The sequence below is a fragment of the Crinia signifera genome, chromosome 2 (assembly GCF_055691185.1).
Source record: "Crinia signifera chromosome 2, ASM5569118v1, whole genome shotgun sequence".
Taxonomy (NCBI): Eukaryota; Metazoa; Chordata; class Amphibia; order Anura; family Myobatrachidae; genus Crinia; species Crinia signifera.
The window spans coordinates 32724660-32751844 of record NC_139218.1 but is presented as its reverse complement, the minus strand read 5'-3'; the positions used below and the strand labels follow the sequence as shown (position 1 = coordinate 32751844).

Genomic DNA, 27185 nt, shown 5'->3' with positions numbered 1-27185 from the left:
ACATCTGCAGCACCCAGATACAGGGCCGGTTTGTACCTAGGCCCGTGAGGCACCGGCCTCAGGGCAGCACCAATTAAGGGCGGCAGGCAGGCTGACATTCTGTTAAATAGCAGCATGGCACAGCGGGTGGGCAGCGGCGAGTGACGAGCGCCGCAGACATGAATTATCATATGTCGGCGGCAGCGCCGCTCGTCACCCGCCACTGACCATCCACTCTGCCATGCACATTACATCACCGCTTAGTGGCTGGGTTCGACGGTCCCCCTGCGTGTCCAGAAATGGCTCAGGCTCAATGCTGCCGGCTCCCGCCCATTGGCTACTCAACACACACACACAGTCTATTGGCTGCTGTGTATCCAGCAGCTGAGCTGAGCGGCGCGCAGATCCTCCCTGCACTCAGTCAGTCACAGGGCGGTATTCAATGTGGATTTTGGCGATGTGCAGCGAATCCTGTTTAGGATTCGCTGCACATTCGTCACTGGTCGCCGCGTTCCGGAGCTTTGCCGGCTCCGGTATTCAACGAGTCAGGGGCTCGCTGCCCCTGACCGGCGAATTTGAGCTCCTGCGGCGAACGCCGCAGGGAGCCTGAGGACGATGGCAGGCAGGGAGATGGAAGTCTCCCTGCCTGCCCCAGAACGTTTGTGGGGGGGAGGTGGGCTCCCCGGGTACCAGGCAGAACAGGCTGCCCCCCGGGGGTGCCAGCAGGGGACCGCGTATATTCACTACACCCGATCATGAATATGTAATGATCGGGTGAAGTGAATATATGAATATCTAATGAGCGGCTCGGCTCCGGCCCCCTGCTGGCTGCTCTGTGTAAAAAATATATATATATATTTTTTTAAATTAAATATATATTCATGTGCTTACAGTACATGAATAAAAATAGCATGCCCCTCCTCAGAATAAAATTCCAGATTTTTTTACACCAATTGTAAAAAACAAAACACTTTATTTTAAAAGTTCACCTTCCACTTCACCATAAAATAGCGATTGCTACTCGGTGAATCATGGCGAAAAAAACCTTGAAATGTATTCGCCATCTGGTCATTGAATAGGGTGATTCACCGTTTTAGTCAGAAATTCGCCTTACAGCACAAAATTGCCATAAAAACCTGGCGAAACAGCCTCATTGAATACCGCCCACAGTGTGTGAGCCGGAAAGAGACTGACGGAGACACTGTGCTAATCACTGTACTAATAAGTGCCTCCTTCCGGGTCCTCCGTGCAGTGAGCAGTCCAGAGTGCTTAAAAAAATATTAAGTTGGGCTACAGTTACATTTTTATGAAATTTATAAATAACAATGTATATACATATATGATTACATTAAAATAGGGGGGGAGACACAAAAATGTAGTGCCTAGGAGCGGCCTGACCCCTAAATTCGCCCCTGCCCAGATACCGAGTTCATAAACAAGTAATCAAAACAAGAAAAGGGCAACTTAACACACAGGGCGACCCATCCTTTGTGCTGAGCGATGCACCCTCAATGCTGTGTTCTGAGCGACTGTGCCAATGCAAGCACTGTCTATCCCTGCAGGCGATGGCGACCTGTGCGACCGCGCATCACTGTCGCCTGGAGCTATACACACGAACTGTCAGATCATTTAGAAATGGGGCTGAACTTGTCCCGTTTACAGTTCAGGGCATTATAAGACAAGCGCATTGTATATAAAGCAACATATCTGCATTTGCCAATGATGCTGAAGTAAGTATCAGGGTGGCATAAAACTGAGGGATTAGATGCCATTGGAGGAAGTTTGTAGATGGATAAAGGAAGAGAAGGAAAAGCATGTGAGGTAAGAGGGCCCTGCTCATGAGAGCTTACATTCTATAGGGGAGGGGCAGCCAGTCATAGGTGTCACGGAAGGGGTAGAATTTTGTCAACAATATTTACTGAGAGGCCGCACATATTTTTCAGACAAGGAATAGAATATTGGATTAATTTGATCAATATGAGTAAGCAACTCCTATAGATATGTTGACTGATATTCGATTACTTAGGGTTTTTTTAAAAATGGTTTTATGACTCGAATGCAGATCTGGAAACATTTAAGGACACACTTCTGCAAAAATTTCGAGGATTATAAAGATTCATAATTTTCAAAAATAGTGGGCATGCCCATAGAAATGCTCAGAGGAACCTTGTGAACACAGGCGTGCTTCTGCTTGCTCAAAGCAGGCAGATGATGTCACATGATGTCAGCAAATGCCCCCAATTGCAGAAGACCAGGCATCTTATGTAAGTCCTGGCATACTTTATATGTGAACAATAATCCAATACTGAGCAACCATCAAATGATTTCTCCTCTGTGCGGGCCCTTGCAAATAGTTCTGAATTGGGCCCAAAGTTCTCTTGTGATTCATACAAAGGTCCAGTTGTACTAAGCTTGAAAAGTGATCAAATGAAGAGTGGTAAACCACCGGCCAATCAGTTGCTATCTGCCATGCCACAGGCTGCGTTTGAAAAATGATAGATAGGAGCTGATTGGTTGGTTGTTATCGGTCTCAATTTTATCACTTTTCAAGGTTTAGTACATCTCACCTAGAGACTCAAACAGATAGACAAGTATCGCATATCAAATTCATCACAGTCTCTTTTTTGTCCGAGTCACATCACTTTGCATCTAAGGCACATTTCCAAACAGGACCTCTCAGCTCCCTCTTGACAGGCCTTGAAAAAGACAGCTGAGTCTGTCGAAACGCGTTGGAAAGCAGAGTGACTGAGCCCCACCATTCTTTATGTCCTTATTGTTATAAGGTCATCTTTCAGGTATTTTAAATTTTACTCTTTTCACTTGTGTTCAAATTGTCTTTTTTAGCAATAAAAGCACTATCCTACATTAAGACGGTCTCCATCCTCTGTTTGCATGCACTGTTTGAGACCAAAGTCAGCTGCTGAGAACTCACAGAGGGGATCGTTTTAAAAGATACCCAGATAGGAGTATCACCGTGTTATGCACCGTAAGTACGGTACGCATACATATTACTGGCAGATCCTCACAACCTTGGTGATCCTATAAAAAAGAAACCTTTATACACACGTGATCACATGTTTCTTAGTAAGTCTGGTACGCAATACTGGTTCCCGCTATCCTCCATATAGCTGATTTCCAATACAGACCATCTACTTACGGTTCTTTTTTCTATTTTATCTGCACGATACCCACAACGAGGGACACTGTGACAGGGACACGCAGGGACACGCTTTAATCACATGTCCTGTCATAAAGAAACCCAGATAGGAGGATACATACCACTCCAATTCAATAAAAGCACTATCCTACATTAAGACGGTCTCCATCCTCTGTTTGCATGCACTGTTTGAGACCAAAGTCAGCTGCTGAGAACTCACAGAGGGGATCGTTTTAAAAGATACCCAGATAGGAGTATCACCGTGTTATGCACCGTAAGTACGGTACGCATACATATTACTGGCAGATCCTCACAACCTTGGTGATCCTATAAAAAAGAAACCTTTATACACACGTGATCACATGTTTCTTAGTAAGTCTGGTACGCAATACTGGTTCCCGCTATCCTCCATATAGCTGATTTCCAATACAGACCATCTACTTACGGTTCTTTTTTCTATTTTATCTGCACGATACCCACAACGAGGGACACTGGGCCTTATTCCAGTTCACTCTTTCTGACAAAATCCTTCTTAGATGGACAAAACCATGTGCACTGCAGGTGAGGCAGGTGTTACTTGTGCAGAGAGAATTAGATTTGGGTGGGGTTTTTCTTCAAAGTGAGATCTATATTGCAGTGTAAAAATAAAGCAGCCAGTATTTACCCTGCACAGAAACAAAATGACTCACCCAAATCTAATTCTCTCTGCACATTTTAAATCTGCCCCCCTGCAGTGCACATGGTTTTGTCCATCTAAGAAGGATTTTGTCAGAAAGAGTGAACTAGAATAAGGCCCAACTGTGACAGGGACACGCAGGGACACGCTTTAATCACATGTCCTGTCATAAAGAAACCCAGATAGGAGGATACATACCACTCCAATTGTGAGTAAAAAGTATGCATCCTTATCACTTGTCTTATGGATTGACATAGTTACGGTTCTGAACAAGAATCCACTGACAATTTGTCCTACATATTTTTTCCCCCATCGAATCCACCATCTTCGGAGTCAAGCGCCTTCAATATTATCTCATGATCCATTGTTTATTAAGAGCCAGATGTATCAAGCTTCACAAAGTGATAGAATGGAGAGTGATAAACAACCTCCTACCAGTCACTTTTCAAACCCAGCCTGTAAAATGACAGGTAGGAGATGATTGGCTGGCTGTTTATCACTCTCCATTTTATCACTTTGTGAAGCTTGATACATCTGGCCATTAATATATGAGGACACATGTACGTTGACCCTGATGTAAGGTCAACATTCGTGAAATGTCAACAATGTGTTTTGAGTGTAATTTGTTCCCTAAAACTATCACCAACCCTAGCCACAATCCTAATGGTATCCTTAACTATATCAATAACCCAAATGGTAACGCTAACTGTAACGATAACCCTAGTTGTAAACCTAACTCATTCTAGCCCTAAGGCAAATGGAAATGCTGCCATTAAGGTAATATCTACAGTATATCTCCATGACAACATTATTTTATCTTCTTCATTTTGAATGTAGACATTGTGACCACTGTAAAATAACAAAAACATCACAAGAGCCTATGACCCATCTTAGTAATTAAAGTATTTACATTTTACTGTAGAAACATGGAGGAATATTGATAAGAATATAGGTTACCTTTTAAATATCCATTGAATAATGAGATTTTGTATTATAGTATAATATCTACCATGGCAATATCAGCATAGAGTGCAATAGTGAGCATCATATTCTGTGTGGGGCTTCATAGAACTGTCCACACTGGGAATACAAAGATGTCACCACACCTAAGGGCTGTAGAATGGATCTGAGCAGTCAGGACAGAAGGCTGCCTATGTATCCAGCCCAGGCGGAGTTGTGAGAACCAGTCAGGCTGCTGTGGCAGCTAAAAAGCCAGTAGGTCCCTGAGGGCCAGTGGCTAAATCTGCAGGAGGCAGGGAAGACCACACAGCTACAGTATGTGACTGTGGTTATGATGTTGAGAAGCCAGGTCAGAGGGTCTTGAGTCTCAGATGACCAGGAGGCTTTTTATAGATTTGTGCAAAACCGCACTGTGACTTTGTTACGCAGGCTAGCTGCCCATTTTAGAGAGGGAGGAAGAAGTGAATGAAGTTGTTTGGGATTTATGCTGAACAGCGCCATTAAGGGGGGTATTCATTGTTGGTTTCTGACTGTTGGAAAGTCCTGAGAGTCAGAATCCCAAGCTGTTTTCGGTCCGCTCGCCTGCAACTCGACAGGTGGAATGAAATGTTCCACTTGTCGAGTGTTGAAAAGTGGGAAGGTCGGCAAAAACAGCTTTGTTTTGTGAAGATACGGCAGTGATTTCGACAATCCACAGCCGTGTTCGACAAAACAGATCTGACTTGTTTGAAAGTTGGATCTGTTTTGTCAAACTCCGCCTTCAATGCTGTCAGTATTGGCAGCATTTAATATGTGGCAGGATAGCGCCCCCTTAGGCTACATTTATTTAATTTGCACCTGAAAAGCCCTATGTAACTATGTTTAAACACCTAAAACACTGTACCAGTAAAAAATAATTAAGCTAAAAATTACACATCAAGTTTAATTTAAAGAAATGCCAACGACAATAAAGATAGCAGATTTGTACCGCAAAACTCAATAAACAAAAACTTAGCATTTAAGGTCTTCTGTGTAGTCTAATTCCACATGGATTGCTAATAACAGAATTCGCAAATCAATCGATTATCGAATGACTGTGCATCCATTCCGTACACATCCCGCATGCGACTGAAAATGCACATGGATCGTAAAAACTTGACTGACAGGAAGCCTATGTTTTGGGGTAAAAACCTGCAATTTTCTGTGTGTGTGTGCCCAGGCAGTTATAAGGAGGATCTGTTAAGTCATTGATAACCACTTACAGCCGGTCTCAGTTGCAGATTAGTGAAAACCTCAGTCCTACACACAATTGCACAGATGGCAAAAAATATTCAATTATTTGGGAATCGCGTATGGATTTGTGAATGGATCGCAATTACAGTAGCAATTGTGGGCAGCACGGATTGTATAATGGTTAGCATTACTGCCTCACAGCACTGAGGTCATGGGTTCGGTTCCCACCATGGCTCTAACTGTGCGGAGTTTGTATATTTTCCCCATATTAACGTGGGTTTCCTCCGGGTACCCTGGTTTCCTCCCACAATCCAAAAATATACTGGTAGGCTAATTGGCTCCCAACAAATTAACCCTAGAATGTCTGTGTGCGTGTGTACATGTGGTAGGGAATATAGATTGTAAACTCCACTGGGGCAGGGACTGATGTGAATGTTCAACTATTCTCTGTAAAGCGCTGCGGAATATGTGTGCGCTATATAAGAAACTGCTAATAAATAATCCATTTGCAGTTCTCTCACAATTTAGCATGGGGTGTTTTCTTTATCTGGGTAGCGTTTTTCACCTTGCAGTCCTCTGTGAATTCTCACATTAATGATCCATGGGGAATGAGGCCCATATTAACATTTGGGAAGTCAAACAATAAATTACTGTAACTTACCCGCAATAATATTGGGTTTCGGTGGCATTATAAATTCATACATTGTTGGCTCAGAATGACCAAGTCTATTTGTTGCTATAATCTGAACTTCATAACCCATATTCCACTGTAGATGTTCTAGAACAACGTGGTCTTTATTTCCAAGGAACTTTTTCTCAAGCCACTGGTCTTCTTTGTCTTTCTGTGGAAAATGAAGATAAAGTATTATTTTTTAATCTTGAAACTGCATATGTAATATATACTGTACATAGGTATTTCCACATGCATATACAGCAGTATACATCTAGCCCTTTTACAGGATTAAGTGAGCCAGAGCTGTCGCACTTAATCCTATACTAATCCCCTGCTGTATTGTTCTATGTATTGTATTGCACCTGAGAACAATAGGCCTTGGTGAACTATGGCTCACCATGGCTATCCAAGGACGGCTAGTTGAAGAAAGCTCCATCTGTAAATATTTGGGGTAATGGGACAATTCCAATTCTGTGTACAAATATCCGATAATAATTATTTAAAAATTAAAACTAATCACTAGTATTATTGTAGGCTCCAAAAGGAGTTGGCCCATTTCCTGCTTGCCACCCACCTCCACAGGTCATGCTTTGGATGTTCCACATCATCATGGTCCTGACTCCTGTTGTACAATAAATGGAATTGTTTTTTATAATAGCAGGGAGTGAAGTTAGGATAAAGCAGTCATGGTGCTATGCCCCCTGCACAATGATTACAGGTACCCCTGTAGTCTTTTGTATGGTTGCACTTTTTATTTCGTATTTGTATTAATTGTTCTCTACTTTTCTGAAAAAAATATCTTGAAAAATCAAGAGATATAAAAAAAAATTAACTATTGCAAAGTCTGAAATATCAGCAAATGCCCTGGTTGTAAATAAATAAATGAGCCCACATATGGATAAAACAATATTTGTGAATTGGTTCACAGTAAGAAAATAACCAACCGGTGGCCAGGAAATAATCACATGCCCTATTGTGTCATTATTTTATTCTGATGGCCATATTATGATATAATATGGTACCACCTGTTATATTACTCTCAGACAAGGTCAACGAGTGTGTTAACAGAATTAACTTTCATTCGGATGTGGTTCCACACAGCAATTCAGGAGATTTAACTGAATAAATAGATGGAACAATTTTAACCAAACAGAGCACTGGGATAGTAATAAAGAATCCTGTGCATCTTGAAATAAGTCTGACGTATTTTCTAAAGAGAAGAGTAGAGGCATTGGGAAACTGCCACTGGTTACCCTTCCCTCTACTGCGGACCTCTAGCAGCTGTGCCCTATTGTAGTGGTGGTAGTTCTGAAGCTGGGTTGGACTTATATATAGCCAATCACAGCATGTAAAGATTTACAGCACATATACGGGTATAAGACTTCTTAGACAGCGATACAAAATTCTGGTTTATAATGAATAAATTATTTATATTGAGTAGAGGGTAACCTCATCTGGGTAATTTACATCACAGAAGATCAGATATACTGTTGTGAGTCCTGGCGATTCTATTGCCAACCACCAGGACCAGCCATCATACGCATGAGCGACCGGTTCCGTCTGAGCCCTCTGTCTCCTCCCTTTGCCTGCCCGTCACTCTCACATAGCTCACAGCACCCCACCCCCTAACCCTACCCATCTTCCTGAATTGGAGATGGCAGGGAAAGCACTCCCCGCCGCCGTGTTGACGGGGACGCATGTGTGTGTGAGTCGCCTGCGCGTCCCTGTCAAATGGAGCGCTTCTCCACCAGCCTATGCCAGCTAAGGAAATCTGGCAATTCCCAGCACTAGATAAGAGGCGCTACATCTGTAGGTTGAACATGATGGACTAATGTCTTTTTTCAGCCTCAAAAAATATGCAAGACTGCCAAGTCAATTGCACTTCTACAGTATATGAAATATGTCCACCAGTTTTTGGAAGGATAATTCTAACATCTACCATAATTTATTGCTAGGCTCCAATGTTTTTATTTCTTTGAGAAAAATAAAAGTTACAGACAATGCCCATTATATGATCCAATATAAATGGCATATTAGGGTTAACAGTTTCTGAGATCCATGGCTAGGACGTTCAGTCCACCTTGGACTAAAATGCATTATAGATACTGAACAATGGTTACAATGGTTCGTGTACTTGTAATAGATAACATACAGTAGGAAACCGCAATGGTGAATACCATTGGGAACCAGCTGTACTTGAGGAACAATGCAGATGAGACAATTAGGACAACTACTTAAAACACAATACAATCTTCCACATAGATGGCAAGACATAGTGTACGAGAGCTTGCATTCTAAAACTAATTATCTACAAGAGCTCCCTTTGGCCATTGTTAAATTGAAAATAGGAGATGGCTGCAATTAATTTTATACCTTAAATAGCTCAGTTTGCATCTGGAAATTAGCACAAATGCAGTAAATATTAGAACAATGCAGAAAAGATCCAAAGGAGTGTTGCTGATATTTGCAAGCAGTGAGCTATGCTGCTTTGTACAGCACTGCATATTCATACAAGTCAACATAAGCCGAGTGCCCCAGAGAATTAACTTTAACAGGGGAGCTAAAACATTCAGAAAAAATTATAATATAGAATAAATGTGACGGTCGCAAAAAAAAGAACCGCAACAGTACAGTATAATACTGAGGATTACCACAGGAGGCCGGTGTCAAGGGGCGGAATAGACTGACTTACCGGTAGCTCTTCCTCTGCACAGAAAGTATTTATATACAGCAACAAAAAAGTAAACAAGAAAGAATGGAAGGAAATTTGTTTTGTGTGTTTATTTAAGGGATATTATAGGCACCATACTCCCCTTCCCCCTTCCCCTCCAGGACTTAATAATAATAATGTATTATTTCTCACCTGCAACTAGTATAATCTCTAGTGGCAGATCTTGTGGGTGGTGGGCCCAAGTGACAAAATATCATTTTGGCCCCTCTCATCCACCCAAACCCAAGTTCAGAATATGTAACATGGCAGTGGGTGACAGGGAGAGGCAGAGTGTGACAGTGAAAAACAGTGGATGACAGGGGGAGCTGTGGGCCCTGGGGCCTAAGGGGCCATGGTGCACTGCATCTGCTGCACGATTGGTAGTTCCGCCTCTGATTGTCTCTTTATGAACCTTGGTGTGAACATACAGTGGCTTTAACTTTATACATTGAAATACCTAGCAACTAAATATCTACCTCCTAAGCTTTGATTAGTACATATGTGTTTGGACCATGCTTGCATACCTATAAAATTTCTTTACCAGGAGAAGTCCAGAGAAGGGACGCAACTTGAATCTAAGAAGAGTGGGACCGGGCTGTCGGTGGGTAGGCCCCTCCCCATAATGCTGTGATTTGAGAGTCCATAATTAGAGGTGGGGCTAAATGCCCATCTACTTGTGATGTCAGTTGCAATGGATTGGGCTGTATGTACCCAGCTTAAGTAAAACAAAAGATCAAGCTGCTGGGCAAGGCATGTTGCACTGAATGTGCGGCAGAAGTAACTTGCGAAGAGGATTAGATGTATATTTTTCTGTGCATGGTAAATACTGGCTGTTAAAACACACCCCACCCAAATCGAACTCTCTGTGCACATGTTACGTCTGTCACATCTGAGATGCAACATGGTTTTGCCCAATTGCTAAATAATTTGCGTTACTTGCAAAAAATAATTTAGTCCTTTGTTATATAATTGCCTGGTTTATTTAGAATTTATTTACCTGCATCAAGTACGAACTTGTAGTGACTGTTTCAAAACATTTGGATTTCCCTACTGTGTAATCCTTCATCATTATTTCATTAATCTGTGAGCATGCTGTTACATTCTATAGAGACTTTTCCATGCGTCAATAAACTATTGGATTTGTCATTGACCCATTGCTTCCAACTTATCCTGGATTCTGTTATAATGTCATCATCTCAAACCAACAGACCAGATTGTAATCTGTTTGTATCAATTATTTATAGGATTTACCTATAGACAATTGAACTGCAATTATTTTCTCAACGCTGTTAAATTGTCATACTCTCAAAGCATCACTACATCTTGTTATCTGTTTGGATCAATTATTTATTGGATTTGCCTGGTATTCAACCACACCTTCCAATTTCACAGCTGAAAAACACACACATATTACACTTGATATATATAGAAACATACGTATAATTTGATTTCAGATAATAACCCATCTAGTCTGGTGCCCCAACAGTTTAGGCAAGTCTCGCGCCTCCTGTTTCACTTTCTCGACCTTCATTTACCAACGCATTACCATACTTCACTAATTTCCTGATATAATTGTTAAAATATTCAACGACCGTAGTAAAAAAAAACAATGTTTATCCTAAACCTGTGTAGAATTTAGATTAAATATTAAATAAACATACAGTACATATAGAGTAAGTACACAATCTACACAATCATGTGTATTTGTTCCACAATGGTGGAACAAATGGTATTCCCAGCAATAGTTACTGCGGGTAATTTATGGCAATTTTGCTGATCCACGCAGTTTTCACAGACGCTGAATTTTTCACTGAGGTCAAAAATCATCATTGGGATTGAATAGGGCGAGTTGAACTTGCTCAAAAAACAGGCTAAAATTGGCAATTTTTCAACATGCAAAAAATTTGCCTAGGATTGAATGCTCCCCTTCGTGTACATATGGGGTAATTTACGACACGTGACAATTTACTGAGCTTATTTTTTACCATTTGTTTCCCAACCAGTACACAATTACAAATGTCCAATAAAACCTTTCCATGTGCTCTTGTAAAGTTTAATTAACTGCTTTATTATATTCTCTAATACATCTCTAATACATCACTGATACATTACATGAGCGGAACCCCATTTATATATACTGTACATCAAAATTTAATTTATAATCATAAAGCAGATGAAGTGTAATAAAAAAAAAAAAAAACGTTACAATCATGACCCAGCAGACTGCTCATTTGCTCAGTGAAGCATATTATTGGTGGGAGTAAGCAAGTCTGTAATTGAGGACCTTATTCTAGTTCACTCTTTCTGACAAAATCCTTCTTAGATGGACAAAACCATGTGCACTGCAGGGGGGGGAAGATGTAAAATGTGCAGAGAGAATTAGATTTGGGTGAGTTATTTTGTTTCTGTGCAGGGTAAATACTGGCTGCATTATTTTTACACTGCAATATAGATCTCACTTTGAAGTAAAACCCCACCCAAATCTAATTCTCTCTGCACATGTCACATCTGCTCCACCTGCAGTGTACATGGTTTTGTCCATCTAAGAAGGAATTTGTCAGAGAGTGAACCAAAATAACCCCCTGAGAGCCCTGCTAACCTCCACTGCGTGTGGTAATTTCTTCTTGTATTGAATTATTTAACCGCAAATGATAACGGCTTAAGGGACAGATTTATTAATCTTGGCGAATTAATAAAGTGGCCGGTGATAATGCACCAGCCAATCAGCACCCAACTGTCATTTTTCAAACCCAGACTGTAACTTCAAAGTTAGGAGTTGATTGGCTGCTGCATTATCACCGGTCACTTTATCACTTCACCGGTCACTTTATCACTTCTGCCCCCAGTTACTAAAAAACATCTTGTATCCAATGTGTTTTGGAGCTTGAGATTTACATTCAGAAGTGACTCGTAGCCTATACGTCAGCTCAGGTAAACATACTCAGCATTTATAGGGTTATTCTGGTCGAAATTGCAGCCTTGAGAGTACACCAAACCCCTCCTGGCGAATGCCGGTCTGTTGCCCCCCCCCCCCCCCCTCGCACATGCTGCGAATGGATGTTTAACATAAACCTCCATTTGCATGCTGTGGGGATCACCCACAGCATGAAAATTGATGTTTACATATCCATATACATATGCGTGCATGCTGGGATGGAAATGGGTGGGCAGCTGACATCTGGTGATGTCATCTGGCTGCCCTCCGCATCCGCGTCACGGCCTCATTACCATGAGAAAGCCCAGCGTTCTCATGGGAACGCCCATGAAAAGCTGGGTGTTCCCATATGGTAATGGGGCTGCCCGGCGCCCCCCGCCCATCTCCGCCCCACACCCACTATGTTGGGTGCGTGCACCAAGCGAATGTTTGCTATACGCAAAACAAAAACATCGGTCCCCGTGTGTACGCAGCCCTACTGGGTACAAATCAGAATAACCCGCTTAGTGTTCTGTGAGTATTGGAATCCATTAGCTACAATCTTAATTTTAAGTCATGATAATTTTTTAAATGATTGTGTACTCTTGGCATATAACAAATACAGATCTGGCCTTTGCATTAGTTGCTCCAATCAACTCCTCTTGGCAGCTCCTGTCCGCCAGCATACTCCAGCTCAGGAGATCTGGCCATTCTAAAGACTAGCCGACAGGTGCTCCAACTGTAAATGCATTACTAAGCAATACATACAACTTTACATGTAGCCTGGGCAAAGTAAACACATACAGAAGTTACTATTATTCCTAATTAAAAAACAAAATCCAGGATGTCTTAGAAATATGTGATTAATATATCAGTTTGATCAATGAGCATATAGAAGTAATTGGAAGACTTCAAAATGAATCTTTACTGCTTCACTGTATTTGACTGACAAAGTCAATTTATGTTCATCTAGTGTATCATTATAGTCTGATATAATTCAATTAACATGACAAATAATGTGACTATCACGGCAGCATCCTTGCAATTCCAGGCACATTTCGCTGCTATATGTTATTCTTTCAAAAGACGGATTCGGCCGTTTTGTTTATTTCATAAATAAAAATCTGCAGTAGAATGACAAGACAAGGAATAGGAAATGAGTGAGGCGCCGATAAATAAAATCACCTTCAAATTGATTGCTAAAATGTGCCATTGTTGATAAAAGTAAAATATCATGTCTATAATTCAACAGAGTGAAGTAAATGTCTTAGGTAGTAAAATATGGAAGCAATCCATAAAATGCAATTTTTCTTGCTTTCATAGGCTAAATTAATGCTTTTTCCGGCGATGGTAGCTGTACAATAGCAATACTGATATCATAAAAAAAAAAAAAACCTCTTTGCATTAAACCCTTAAGTTCCAAGTGAATTTCACAAGAAATCAATGTATTGAGATGACCACGTTCTGAGACTGCTGCACAATGGCCCTTATTCAGATCTGATTGCAGTACACATTTGTTTTGAAAATGGGCAAAACCATGTGCACTGCAGGTGGGGCAGATGTAACATGTGCAGAGAGAGTTAGATTTGGGTGGGGTGTGTTGAAACTGAAAAATCGAAATTGAAGTGTAAAAATAATGCAGCCAGTATTTACCCTGCGCAGAAACAAAATAACTCACACAAATCTAACTCTCTCTGCACATGTTACATCTTCCCCACATGGTTTTGCCCATTTCCCAAACAAAATTGTACGGTGATCAGATCTGAATAAAGGCCTATGTGCACCAAGGGTTACCAACCCTATACAGGACATACAATACAAAGAGAAGGTGTACACTGTTGTGCTGTCTCAACCAGCAATAATTCTCTGTCTTCTTCACATTCAATGGAGTTTTTTCACAAGTTGAAGAACACATGTATTTTGCAAATTAGACAAGGGAGATCAGGTCAGTGGTATATTTCCAACACTATTTTTTGTGAGAAGGTACCAATAGCTGTAACTGACCTGTCTGTCTAGCCCTATTTGTACATAAAGGTTTCTTTATGGCCATAAAGAAACCTTTACGTGCAAATAAGGCTGGGCAGACAGGTCAGTTACAGCCAAGTGAATTTGTCAAAATAGGTGTGAAAATTGCCAAGCAAACATTTTTATTCATCATAATGATCTGTAATGTTTACCTTCTATAGGAAATATAATCTTTTTATACACAACATTTTTATTTGAATTTATATAACAAATGTGAGTGGCGCTGGCGTTTTTAGTGGCTATTTTGATATGCTTGCACGCAAAGCCTTAATTGTGTATGCTACACAGGTACACTATGCACTAGAAACAAATCTGCATGAATGTAATCTACTGTTGTATTGATGTTTTAGCAACATGCATGTAGTAATTTCTATTACATTGATTTTCCCTCTATTACATGTTTGCCAGTCTAGTAGCACCCAGACCTTTAAGCTACTGTGACCAGGGCCATCCTAACAGCATTATGGGCCCCCAGGCAAAGCAGTGCGTTGAGAACACTACCTAGGCACTCTCTCTCAGCGCTCCGCATTGATAATGTCGAGCATGGTGACATCACAAATGACATTCAGTGCAACCTCTGGAGGACGAGGGCAGGAGGAGGAGGAATGCTGGCCAATGTTGGCCAGTGCTAATGGGATGCAGTAAGCAACATTGCAAACAAAGCCTTGGGCTGCTCTGGGGCCTCTATGCTTGTGGGGTCACCTGGCAGTAGCCCACGCAGCCCAAAAGATGGCCTCTTTAAAAAAAAGGGAAAGATGGCCCTCCACATTTCAAATAATAACTGACCACCCATCACTGTTACTGACCACAGACCCCATAACCTCCATCAAGTAGACAAATAATTCATTACCAATATCCCCCAAATATCAAAAATATTCCACCTCTTCCCAGTGGAGCCCAGAAACATCCCAAAAATTGTTACACCCCAATAAAGCACCCACTCCTCTTCCTCTAGCAGATGTCACAATGGATATAAATGTGTACTCTGCTCTGTGAACCGACAAAGGTTGTCTGTGTAGGAGACAGGAGGGGGATGGGGCCACTACTCAGTAAGGTCTTTGTCCAATCCACCCCTGCTGGGTAATATAACGTGTAAAGATGCTCCATTAATGCACACCCCTAATCATGGATAACCAGGCCCTCTGAGAACTGCCATAGGCGCATTGAATTGGATGTGACCATATCTGGGGAGTCGTAGACATGCCTCCTCAATAAAAAAAGAGTATTACTTTTCTCTTGTTGGTGATTATGAATAAGGATATAAAAAAAAGGAAGAAAAGAATAGCTCTCCACACGGGAGGTGCTGGTGGTCACACAAGGGGCGAGTGAGATGATGCAGTGGGAATTTGTTCTCCTCAGCATTGTTGATATGGACCGGGCTAGACACCTCCAGCATCTACTGGTTTTCAAGGCAACTGTGTATACCAGCCTAGACAGCTGTAGGAAATGTACACGTGTCCTCATAGACCGTGACTTCAGTTGCACCAAAGTCGGATGAAGTCAATCATTTTTTGTTCAAAATGGGCATTAATAAAAAGCTGAAGGAAACAAAACTACTGATTGATTTTATATGCAACATACCCTCCAGCATCTGTCCATACCCTCCAGCATCTGAAGAGCAAATGCAGAAAGGGGTGTGGTAATTGGTAAAGAGGTGTGGTCATGCCCCCATTCCTATACTTACAAATGGGCAGTTGGAGACCCAAAAAAAGGTATAGGCCCTAAAAAAATAGTACTGTACCAGCCAAAAAGGTACAGTTGGAGGGTATGCGAGTCTGATCATGTATATACAAAGTGCAACAATGCCATATCTGTGGCTTTTTTGTCACGTTGTGCCTTATTTACATCGTTGTACATATTTAAAATAGGTTCTCTTTAAGCCAAGTGTTACACGGTAAATGGTGTTTTCTGACTCTGTAATGCAAATAAAGCTCACATTTTATAGAAAAATATTAGAATCTACAGGGTAAATTTACAAAAGCTTAAAATGAAAATAGGTGAGGTTGTACATAGCAACCAATCAGATTATTTCTATTATTTTTCAATTGCATCCCATATAATAGTCAGAATCTGACTGGTTGTTATGGGCAACATCACCTCGTTTCATTTTTAGACCCTTTAGTAAATTTACCCCTACTCTCTGTGTGCCTCGGACCCTAGGTGTATGAATCCAGTATTATATGGCTTGAACTACGGTCATGTCCTTTTTATTTTACTCTTATTGGTGGAATTTTTCAACCAATCACTATTAGGGCTAATGGCTTAAAACGGTTTTCAGTTTTGATTTATTTGATTCTGGGCTGTGCTAGCCAATGAGGAGTCATTCTTCTTTACGTCAAGGTAAGGTCAGGGGTTGATTACATAAGTCAGGCAGGAGATTTTACATATTTTAAACATTTTAAACATTAAAATATATAACACACTCACACTTCTGTATTTCACAACGTAATTCAAAATTGGTGCTCCTCCATCGTCCTGTTTTGTAATGCTCAGCTTAAAGCTCTTGCCTAAACCAGGCTGACCATGGATGGATGGTGGACTAGGTTCACCTGAAAATAAATATAAAAAAGGTATACTTATTATTATTGAATGCATTTTAATTTATATGGTACATTTATTTTAGAACCAAGGGCCTGATTCAGACCCATTCGCTAGGCAGCGTGTATTCTCCGACCATCAAATTATTTTATTCCTCTTCGGAAATAAAAGTCAGTGAAAATTAACTTTTATTTCATACACAGACGGCAGTAAAGGGGGCTGGAGCAGACACTGGCCCGCCTAAAACACTGAGCGTCCCCCTGCCCTGGCCAAGTGTTTTTCCCCACCCTCTCTAAAGCTGTTTGCTCCCAGGTTTGCACATGCAAATAAACCTTAAACATCGGGGAGGAGTCCGATTTCGGCCCGTTACGAATTGAAAAAGCCGCCTGTGTGCGGCGAAACCGGTCTTAAGAGGAGCTTTCCCCTAACTATCTGCAGACTGAGGACACAAAGGGTCGATTGGGAGCATATACCCCCGGCAAAAATCCCCCTTGTACACTCTGGTCCAACCCACGGACATTCACAAGCAGCACAGAGTGTTCCCCCTGCCGACGCTGATACACGGAGGACCGTGATCAGCCAGTCTGCTTCCTACAGCAGCACACGTCTATACGGAGTTGCGCCCGCTGGAGACTGTGTACTTCAGCCTACAGTTGGCTTGCTGGCCGCTGCAGCAGCTGTAGCTTGCACACCAAGGCAAGGCATACTGGTCAAGTGTGCCTACCCACTCCGCACTACACACTGTAGATTTGTGAGACAGTGTCAATCCTCCAGCCAAGCGACCAAGGCACCATCCTCAAACGGTCACCTGCAGCTGTGAGGGATCCACTCCATTTTTTCCAGCATTTACCCTTGCCGGGAGGATTACAAAAAATATTCGACCAACACAGACTGTATTTGGGATTACCCCCCATGGAGTGACTGCTACTACTGTCCCATTTGGTCCAATCCAGGACTTGGTAACTATTTGTTACACATTTATGCTAACGCATTGATATGGCCTTCTTTTAATTGAATAGTGCATGCATGCAATTTATCCAATACCTTTTATCCTTTATTTTATTTTATTCTATGTGTGTTATTTAGTGATTGTTAATTGTGTAATAAATTTATACTGATATACAGGAGGCGCCTACTGGTTCTTGTTTCCGTTACGAGTGTGTCTGAATCGGCTCCCAAGTGAGTGTAATCACATAACATTTTTGAAACATATTTACTCTCAAAATTGGGAACTGTGCTCATGACCTTGTACCACTCCACTCATGTACATAAAGCATATACATTCGAAACTTTGGCAATAGGCATTATCCTATCCTAAAGTAATTCTTAAAGTAGGTTAAACATCAAACACATAACAGTTCACAATGTAATTTTTGATATTTAGCTCAAGAGATAGCAGTAGATCCCCCTATTTTATTTTGAGTTGGTGATATAGGTTTAAATACCAGCATTGGGGTGATCTCCTGAAGGGTGGGGTGGGGGCTGACATGGGGGACCAAACTCTTTTCTTTCATTTATTTTTGTACTTTCATATATTCATTTTTCTGTACTTTTAAAATTGTAATTATTTCTATTATCTGAATGCATAATGATTATAGTTTCTGGAGACACTCTTCTTAATACTTGAGGTTATTGGTGTACTTCACTGTTTCCAGCTATAAACTGTTCTATTTGTCAATGTAATTGTCATTGTCCTTTCTAATATGCTTTGACATTACTTACTGTTACTGCCTTGCTGTAGTGTTTGATTTATGGCCCTAGTGAAACTTCAATAAAAAAGTGTGTCCAAGACTATTTGTGGGCACATATGTACAGATGGCCCCGGGTCCCTGCCGCCTCCTCCGCCATCACCACCGGTCCCCTTCACTGCCCCAACCCTCCCAACCCCGTCCATCTCCCTGAAGTGGAGACGGGCAGGGACCCACAGCGCCGCCGTCGAGAGACTGGGACGTGCGTGCATGTGAGATGCACGCATGTCCCAGTTCAGTGTAGCCCCTATCCGCCGGCGCTCATCAGAGGGGAGGCTCTGGCGAGCCCTGGCCAAGGCTGACAGGGGCTACATCTGTATGCACAAGAAAGACACATCCAGAAGCAGCTCCTACCTAATTGTAGTAAGGGGACTGCCGCTACTCCCATGCCAGGAGACAGCCAACAGCCGTGAGTCCTGGCACTTGTGCAATGGATGTGGCAAGTGCCTAGGGCCTAATTCAAACTTGATCAAAAATTATTTTGGTACTTGTGTAGTTTCACGGGGTACTTGTTTCCTAGCACGGCCACAACGATCATGATCGCGGTCATCGGGTGTAAAATCGGGGGCATCTATGGGAAATTTCCTATGGGAAATCGCGGTCATCGCGGGTAAAGTTACCCATTTAACATTGTTCCCTATGGGGAAATCGCGGCCATCGCGTGTGGACCATTTAAGCATTTTTAGCCGCACACGACGCGACCGACGCGATTTTCACTGTTTTCAATGCATTTCAATGGCAAAATCGGGGGCATCGCGACGGTCGCGTCGCAGGCCACTAAAAATTACACCCGATGGCCGCGATTGTGGCCGTGCTAGGAAACAAGTACCTTTCACAGTGCCAGTGTTTGTTTATACAGCTGTGTTTACAGTTTCTTTGAAAATTGGCAGCATGCCAGAGTCCACGTCCTGAGTCAGTGTTTACTTTAAATGTGAATCTTGGCTGCTTTCTAGACTCCTACACTGTACTAGGCTAGCGCGTGCTCACTCTGTGCTTAATCTGTGTAACTGTACTAAGCTACATTATCGGTGAAATAGAGGGGTTTTTTTTGCGCTGCAGTAGCATCACAGTCACAAACAGCGGCTGTAGTTGCAAACTGCATCTAGTTGGCGGCAGTCAGAAATTGAGTCACAGTTGCGTTCCAGTCACAAACACACTTTCCACGCCACCCCCAAGTGTGCCGAGCGCAGCGAGCCCCATGAGGGGATGCGGTATGTATCTGACGAACCTTTTCATACCCCCACTTTCCACGTCGGCATGGAGTTGACTTTGTATAGTGCAGCGAGCACAGCGAGCTGCCGAGCCCGAAGCATGGCGAGCGCAGCGGAATACTTCACATGTATTCTGCGGCCGCTTACCATACTTCGGGCTCGGTGGCTTGCTGCACTCGCCACACTATATTAAGTCAACTCCGCGGCGACGTAGATAGAGGGGGTATGAAAAGGTTGGTTGGATGCGTACCGCGTAAGTCACCAAAACAAGAGACCCGGAGCTACAATATCTAGAATGGCTTTTTAACATGAAAGGAGGCTAAATGTATGTGGACACATCTCCAAGTACTGTAGCAGATACATAAAAATGATTCCAGTTGGTACTGCAGCCACTGTATCTTTTTCTTTAGCCTTTATCATAATAAGCAATATTTAATACCTCAAGGGGAGGGGGGAGAGGGGGGGTCCTGACACCTGTAACCACCCACCTTCAAAATAGATTAATAATCATCAACAGACTTGAGGAAAACGAACAAGGTTATCGTTTGACATTAAGCTGTTACATTACTCAATGCAATAAAATAAGGAAACTGATAACATAATTATTTTTCACTAACTATATTGTATCTATCATCCCAGGAGAATGGAGCAAGGTTTCCTTTTGGCTTTTAGATATAGGAAAATACATCAAATTCTGTATAAACTGGTTTGATGTTGATGTTGGCATTAAGTTCTTAAATTAGAAACTGTAGATAGATAGATAGATAGATAGATAGATAGATAGATAGATAGATAGATAGATAGATAGATAGATACATTTTACATCTTCCCCACCTGCAGTGCACATGGTTTTGTCCATCTGAGAAGGATTTTGTCATAAAGAGTGAACTAGAATAAGGCCCTATATACATCCAGCCTTCTTGCGCTTTAAAGAGCCCTTCTAATTGCACCATGCCTTTGAGCAACCCAGTAGCATTTTACTATATGTACCTTTTTCCACTAAACCTCATGTTATTTGCAATGCAATGTGAAAGGGCACACAAGCATCTTATGCAGATTAAAGTGATATGCTGTGTGCATCTGCGGCTGTATCTTCATACCTGCCTTCTGCAGTGTTTTGGTCCAACATTGCTGCAGATATCTTTGAATGGAGGAAGGGGGGGGGAGTACTTTGTGTTAGTGGATTCATATTCTAGTTGGTTCACTGATTAAAAAAGCAGTTAATGTGGATGGCAAAAATTGCATATTGCCATCCAATTGTTATTTACTGTAGGAAGAGCCTCTGTAGCCATTGTGCAGCATGATGGCAGCTAGTGATGTCACAATTTGGCAGCTCTCCAGAGTCCGCTTGTGTTCTGCGCACAGACCAATTTATATTAACATTCATCCTGTAGATATTGCTGAAATATGAACATGTTAGATTTTTCCAGACAATTGTGAGTTCCAAAAGGCACTGTCTAAAACTATCAGTTGTCAACGTCAGGTGTTCTCCTTGGAGATCTTTATGGGACCACACTGACCTTTATAATGGTCCCTATGTTCACGTCAGGGTTTCTTTATATTTCACATGGATTCCTTCCACTGAGGATAACACTTTTATGCTGTACTGAAATCCCTATTTGCATGTAAAGGTATTTTTATACTTCAATCTTCACACATCATAAATGCATCATACTGTGTGAACGAATGTAATGACCTGGGAGTCAATCCCTATATTCACATAAAGGTATCTTTAGAACACTTGATATTGACAACTGATAGTTTTAGACAGCGCCTTTTGGATCTCACAATTGTCTGAAGCATTTGGAATATAGGGCTTGGTACCCCAGTGTGGATCCTGGGCTGCAGTCTTTAAAGGCGCAGGCTGCCAAATATCTTTTTGTTATGTTAGAATTTTGACAACCAATCCCTGGAGGCCAATACAGTAGGCGACTTATGTGTATATAAAGGGTGCAATGGCTCTAGTGTTTTTTTCCTGATTGTGGTGGTCATGTGAGTGTGACTTCAATGCAGATATCAGACAGAGGAACAGTTCCTGTGAATATTCTCCACCTCTCCCCAACCCTAATTCTCCCATGGTAATGTTGATGTTCTGACATTGAGGATATTTCATATAAATCATAGATGTCAATATATAGGTGTAGACATAATGGGGTACATGTACTAAGATGGGAATTTTAGTAAAGATGAGGTGTTGCCCATAACAACATATCAGATTTATTTAGCACTGTATAGAAGATAATAGATAAGTAAAGATGGTAACAATTTATTATTTAGTGGATACTCTAAAATTTTCAATATACTGAATTCATGCGGGTGGCAAAATGACCCTACAGAAGGCAATATTAATTTCTGGCCCTCTGAGGTGCACAAACAGTGTTCAAAACTTAGGTTATTCTGGTTGGTGCGGTCCGTTCCGTATTCTTTCGAAGGGGAACGCACGCCACGCTGTGCGGACATTGTAAGAACAAACGCCCACAGGTCCTCCGCATTCGGACAGACTCGCTCTCTAAGAAGAGGGTGTGTTTTCGGACCACATCCAAACTGTGCGTGTGCGGTGGGAACACAAAGATTCTGCACGGTCTTACAGCGTCAGAACGGATGGGAAGCTGCCCGTACGCACCGATGCGGTGTATTTACGCAAAACTCACGACTATTATCTGAACTCATAAATCTGTCACATGACACACTTCTGCAAATAGGCTACCTCATAAAAAAGGGTTTGTTTGTAATTGTAATCAATTAAATCCTATTTGATACTTAAACACATTACTACCACTTTACATTAACCCTTACATCATGTGAAGTGCTATTCCATCATTGTTACCCCTTTACGTAGGTTTTATGTATGCATATTATATAATAACTAGGTGATTCATCGCGCCCTACGGGCACTCTTCACACCATCGTAAGGGACTCCGTCCCTTAACCTGTGAACTGATTTTTGTAGGGGTGGGGGGTATACTGCGGGATGGAGAGGGGCAGGTGCGGTGTTTATGCAGGTGGATGTGGGGGTGCTGGAGGGGTGGGTGCGTGGTGTTGAAGGTGCGGTGGGTGAGGATGGGAGTGCAAGGGTGCCATGGGTGGGGGAAGGTGCTTGGGGTGGTGTGGGTGGGGAAGTGGCGGGTGTGGGGATACTGTGGAAGGATTTGCAGGTGCGGGGGTGGCTCGTGTGGATTGGTGTGGTGGTGCACCATTTCAGTGACGGGCAGTCGCGTGGGTGTTGGAGCGGATGTGGTTATGGGTTGAGGAGGGATGGATGCATGGGTACTGTGAGTGGGGGATGGGCAAGTGTGGTGTTGGCGCGGCTGTGTGTAGGTGTACAGGTTGAGGAGGTCCGGTTGCAGGGAGTGCATCAGGGTGTTGCAGGTGCGGGGTTGGCACAGGTGAGGGAGGGTGTCTGGTGGGTGAGGGTGTACCCCTGGGTGGCTGAAGACTTCCTGTGTGCCACGATCACTGTGTGGGCTCCCTTTGGCCTGTCTCCTGGTCCCTGCCTGTTTCCATCGTGTGTCTGGCGGCCATATTGGAGGGGATTGCCCAGCACTGTTGCCTGCGCCCCCCCCCCCCCCCACACAGACTTCCACTTCGCATCTGCTGAGTAGATAGCGGTTGGCTGCCCGCCAGCTAACCCCGACGATACCTCATCCCACCTGGTGCTGGGTACCTCTGTTCTGGCACCTGCTCCTGGGTCTCCGACGTGCGTCTGGCGGCCATAATGGAGCAGGTATCCTGGCACTGCTGCCTTTACCCTGCTGTCTGGCAGGGAGAACTGAGCCTGGAGAACTGAGCCTGATTGACCGCTCCCTGGCCCCGGTAGCTTTGCCTCCTGTCTGGTGTGACCTGCGGCCGCATGCCGCAAGACAGCAGGGTAGAGGCAGCAGGGCTAGGTTGGCTGCTCCAATATGGCCACCGGACGCACATCGGGGACCCAGGCTGGGAACAGAGGTACATTAGCACTGGGTGGGAGTCAGGGGGCAGGCGGCAGTCAGCCGCTTCACCTCCTGCCTGGTGTGACCTGCGGCCGCATGCCGCAAGACAGCAGGGTAGAAGCAGCAGGGCCAGGCTGGGAGACCCAGGCTGGGAGCAGGGACCAAACAGAGGTACATTAGCACCGGGTGGGAGTCAGGGGGCAGACGGGCAGTCAGCCGCTATCCATGCGGCTGAGTGGAAGTCCGTGCGCTTGGGAGTGTGGAAGCAGCAGCGCTGGGCAGTACCCTCCAATATGGCCGTCGGACACATGAAGGAGACCCAGGGCAGGAGCAGGAGGTTTGAGACCAGGAGGCAGGTCAAATGGAGCCCACACAGTGATCGATGCACTCAAGAAGTCTTCGGCCACCCAGGGGGATTTTAATTTGATGCCACCTGTAGTATAATAGGCAGGAGTCTGTAGGCAGGACTCCTACTCCATGAACAGCTAGGCCACGCCCCTTCAAACTCCGATCAGGGCTAATAGCCTATCAGCACAACCTATGTGTCTCTCTGACTCCACCTAGCGTTATGGACACACATGATTGACACATGTAGCTAAATATATAAGAGATTGCACGTCAAATGCAATATTCTACAATGTGCTAATTATTACTAACACATTAGAAAGCAAACTTACCAACAGTTATGAACACAGTGTGTGTGTGTATTTTGTTTTTTTGGTAATGTTCTTTGGTCTACAATTATAGTACATTTGTGTATTGCAAGGATGTGCACACTACAATAACATACATATATATACAGTATTTACCTTTTGCAAGTAAAAAATCTCCACCCTTATGTCTTCCCAAATCTTTCATTTTGCTGTGTGTGTCAACCTAATGTGTGCAACCCAATCCCACGCAAAGGTACACTAATTTGTGGTTCCTTTGGTTGGAATGTTTTGGTTGGTTCCCCAGTTGCCCTCTTTCGGCTACCATTACTGTCTGCTGTTGTTGAAGTGTTGGTCATATTCTTTTGTTGTGAAGCCACCTGATGTGTTCCTAAAGATTTTGCTGTGGCTATGTATGAAATGGCAAAAATTTTATACACTTTGTTTTTGTTTGCAAAATATTTCTATGTTCCCTTTAATTTTTGGCATGTGCCACATAACATGCTAGAAAATTCATATGATTTCCACCAATTTAATAAATGTTATTTTTATCCCCAAATGTGTGGTGTTATTGCTGAATGTAAAAGTGACATGTCAAATTATATTATTGGTACCAATTTCTGACCATTGCTTGCAGTGTAAATGTGGATAAAATAGCAAACATGCAGTGGTGTTTTAGCTTATCTTTGTGTCATTAAGTAATGGTCCATTTATGCAGCAATGCTTCCAATTGAAGCAATGAAAAGAGTGTAATTAATGAGTAATGAGTAGAGGAGTGGATTGTATTGTGTTCAGCTGACAGTGCTTCAGGTGCGGGCGTACTAATTGGGCGAACCGAATGCCTAGCACATGAACAAGTGCTCTCCGCAAAGTGAAACTTGCTTATGAAGACCGCATATTTCATGCGTGTTGGTTCGTTTGCAGTCGGTGTGCTGTCCGAATGCATGCCTACCAGAGTTCGTGCACTCCCTCGTGTACGCCCATATTTACACCCAGTTTTTCCCACTTTGAAACCACGCCCTTGTGTAAGTCCGAATGACGCCCAAAAACGCCCATATTTCCCGAGTCAATTCGGTGGACATTTCTGTACGGTATTAGTGAGAACGAGTACAGAGACCATGCGTGGCATATGTGCATAGCGTTGCCTACGCAAGCGCAGACGGCTAAAATGCGCCCTCCGAAAGAATTCGGAACGGACCGCATCGACCAGAATAAGGCCCTTAATGCTTTTTGTACATTTCAAAACTATGAATTTCCATCCGCTGGCCTTACCTGGTAAATGTTAGGTGAAAATCAGATTATTTAGATGTTTAATAAAATTATATAAATTGATCATTTTGTAGTAATTTGCAACCACAATTTTGCAATATTTCATGTGACTTGGAGCTTGTGTTTCTAACCTTATAGTGGCAATACTATGAAAACATGTGATGCTTTGTTTCACATATATCAATGTTGCACCCTGTAAGAACATCTTGGTAATGACCTTTTCCTGAGGTGTGTTACTTATGAATGATAATCCTATAGATTTTCCACAGTGTCATGTGACTACCATGGCAACCACATTCATGTATCACATTGATGGAGTGAGCAAAGAGGCTTTGAAATGTCTCTTTGAGCTCTTATTTTACTGTGACATCCTCCCCTCTCCCTCACCATCTCTCTCCACATGATAGGTTGGGAGTGTATGATCCTTTAGCTGTCTGTGCGTGGCAGCCATATTTGTTTTCACTCCTAAGAGATTTTCACAAAAAAGATAATAATAATAATAATAATAATAATAATAATAATAATAATAATAATAATAATAATAATAATAATATGTAGAATATAGGTAAGAAAATAAAATACATGTTTAAAATGTACAGATTTTGATATATATAGTAATGGAGAAAAAACTGATATATACAGTAATGTAGAATTGTGGCTACGAGGTTTTTTCTTTATTTATTTGATAGTATTTTAGGGACACTTTAGATCTTGATTTTGTGTGAACATTTATAGAATAAAACAAGCACCACCTCTGGTTTCCTGTAGTTTTCAACAATAAAACAAAATGAATTTCAGCTGCCCAGGCACACTATCACCAAGGAGAGAATCATGACAACGTTAAATGTCTGCAGCTGATCAAATGCTGCATGGAAGTAAAAATGTAATATTAAGCGAATGACAAATTCTACCCAGTTGACGTTTATAGTTAAAAATGTATCCTCTGAGTAAGGATCCATGGTTAGAAAGTAATATATAAATATAAAAGAAATGTCAAGTAAATCCAACACCAGGTAATAGCGCTGTGCCATTTCATTAATCTAATAATGCAAGAAGAAAGACTGAAAGATTTGTAGGAAACTTCTTTGAACTATTGTGTCCATTGCCTGCGTCCGTTCTGCTTTATCTGAAACTATGCCATCTACTGTACTTGTGTAACTGCAGATTTAATTAGCATTATTCTGTCTGATATGAAAAAAAAAAAACATACCGGGGAAAAATGCTTTTTATTTTCTTTTTCATTTTTTTTGTTCTCCTACATGGATAGTGAACAGAGATGTCTTTGAAGTAAGAACACTCAGTATTTAATTACACAGAACTTTCCTTATGTGATTGTCTATATAGGTCTCTTAGAAAGCACAGTTCAAACATCCCATCTTATTCGTGGCTGACCAGTTTTTTTTAATCTAGGTTAAACACTGAGATGAAGTATATCAAGGCTCTCTCTTTCTCCCTCTCTCTCTCTCTCTCTCTCTCTCTCTCTCTCTCTCTCTCTCTCTCTCTATATATATATATATATATATATATATATATA

At 42.2% G+C, this 27185-nt stretch overlaps 1 protein-coding gene across 3 annotated transcripts in view; it reads right to left on the bottom strand.

The window, feature by feature from the left end:
* The window catches only part of NCAM2 (neural cell adhesion molecule 2), a 344278-nt gene that overhangs the window by 98751 nt on the left and 218342 nt on the right, over positions 1–27185 (bottom strand). For all 3 annotated transcript variants that reach the window (XM_083171879.1, XM_083171880.1, XM_083171881.1), the window contains 2 exons: positions 16734–16855; positions 6646–6826 (listed from right to left, as the gene is read on the bottom strand). In XM_083171879.1, coding sequence (XP_083028005.1) covers positions 6646–6826; positions 16734–16855 — 303 coding nt within the window. The remainder of the gene's footprint in view (positions 1–6645; positions 6827–16733; positions 16856–27185) is intronic.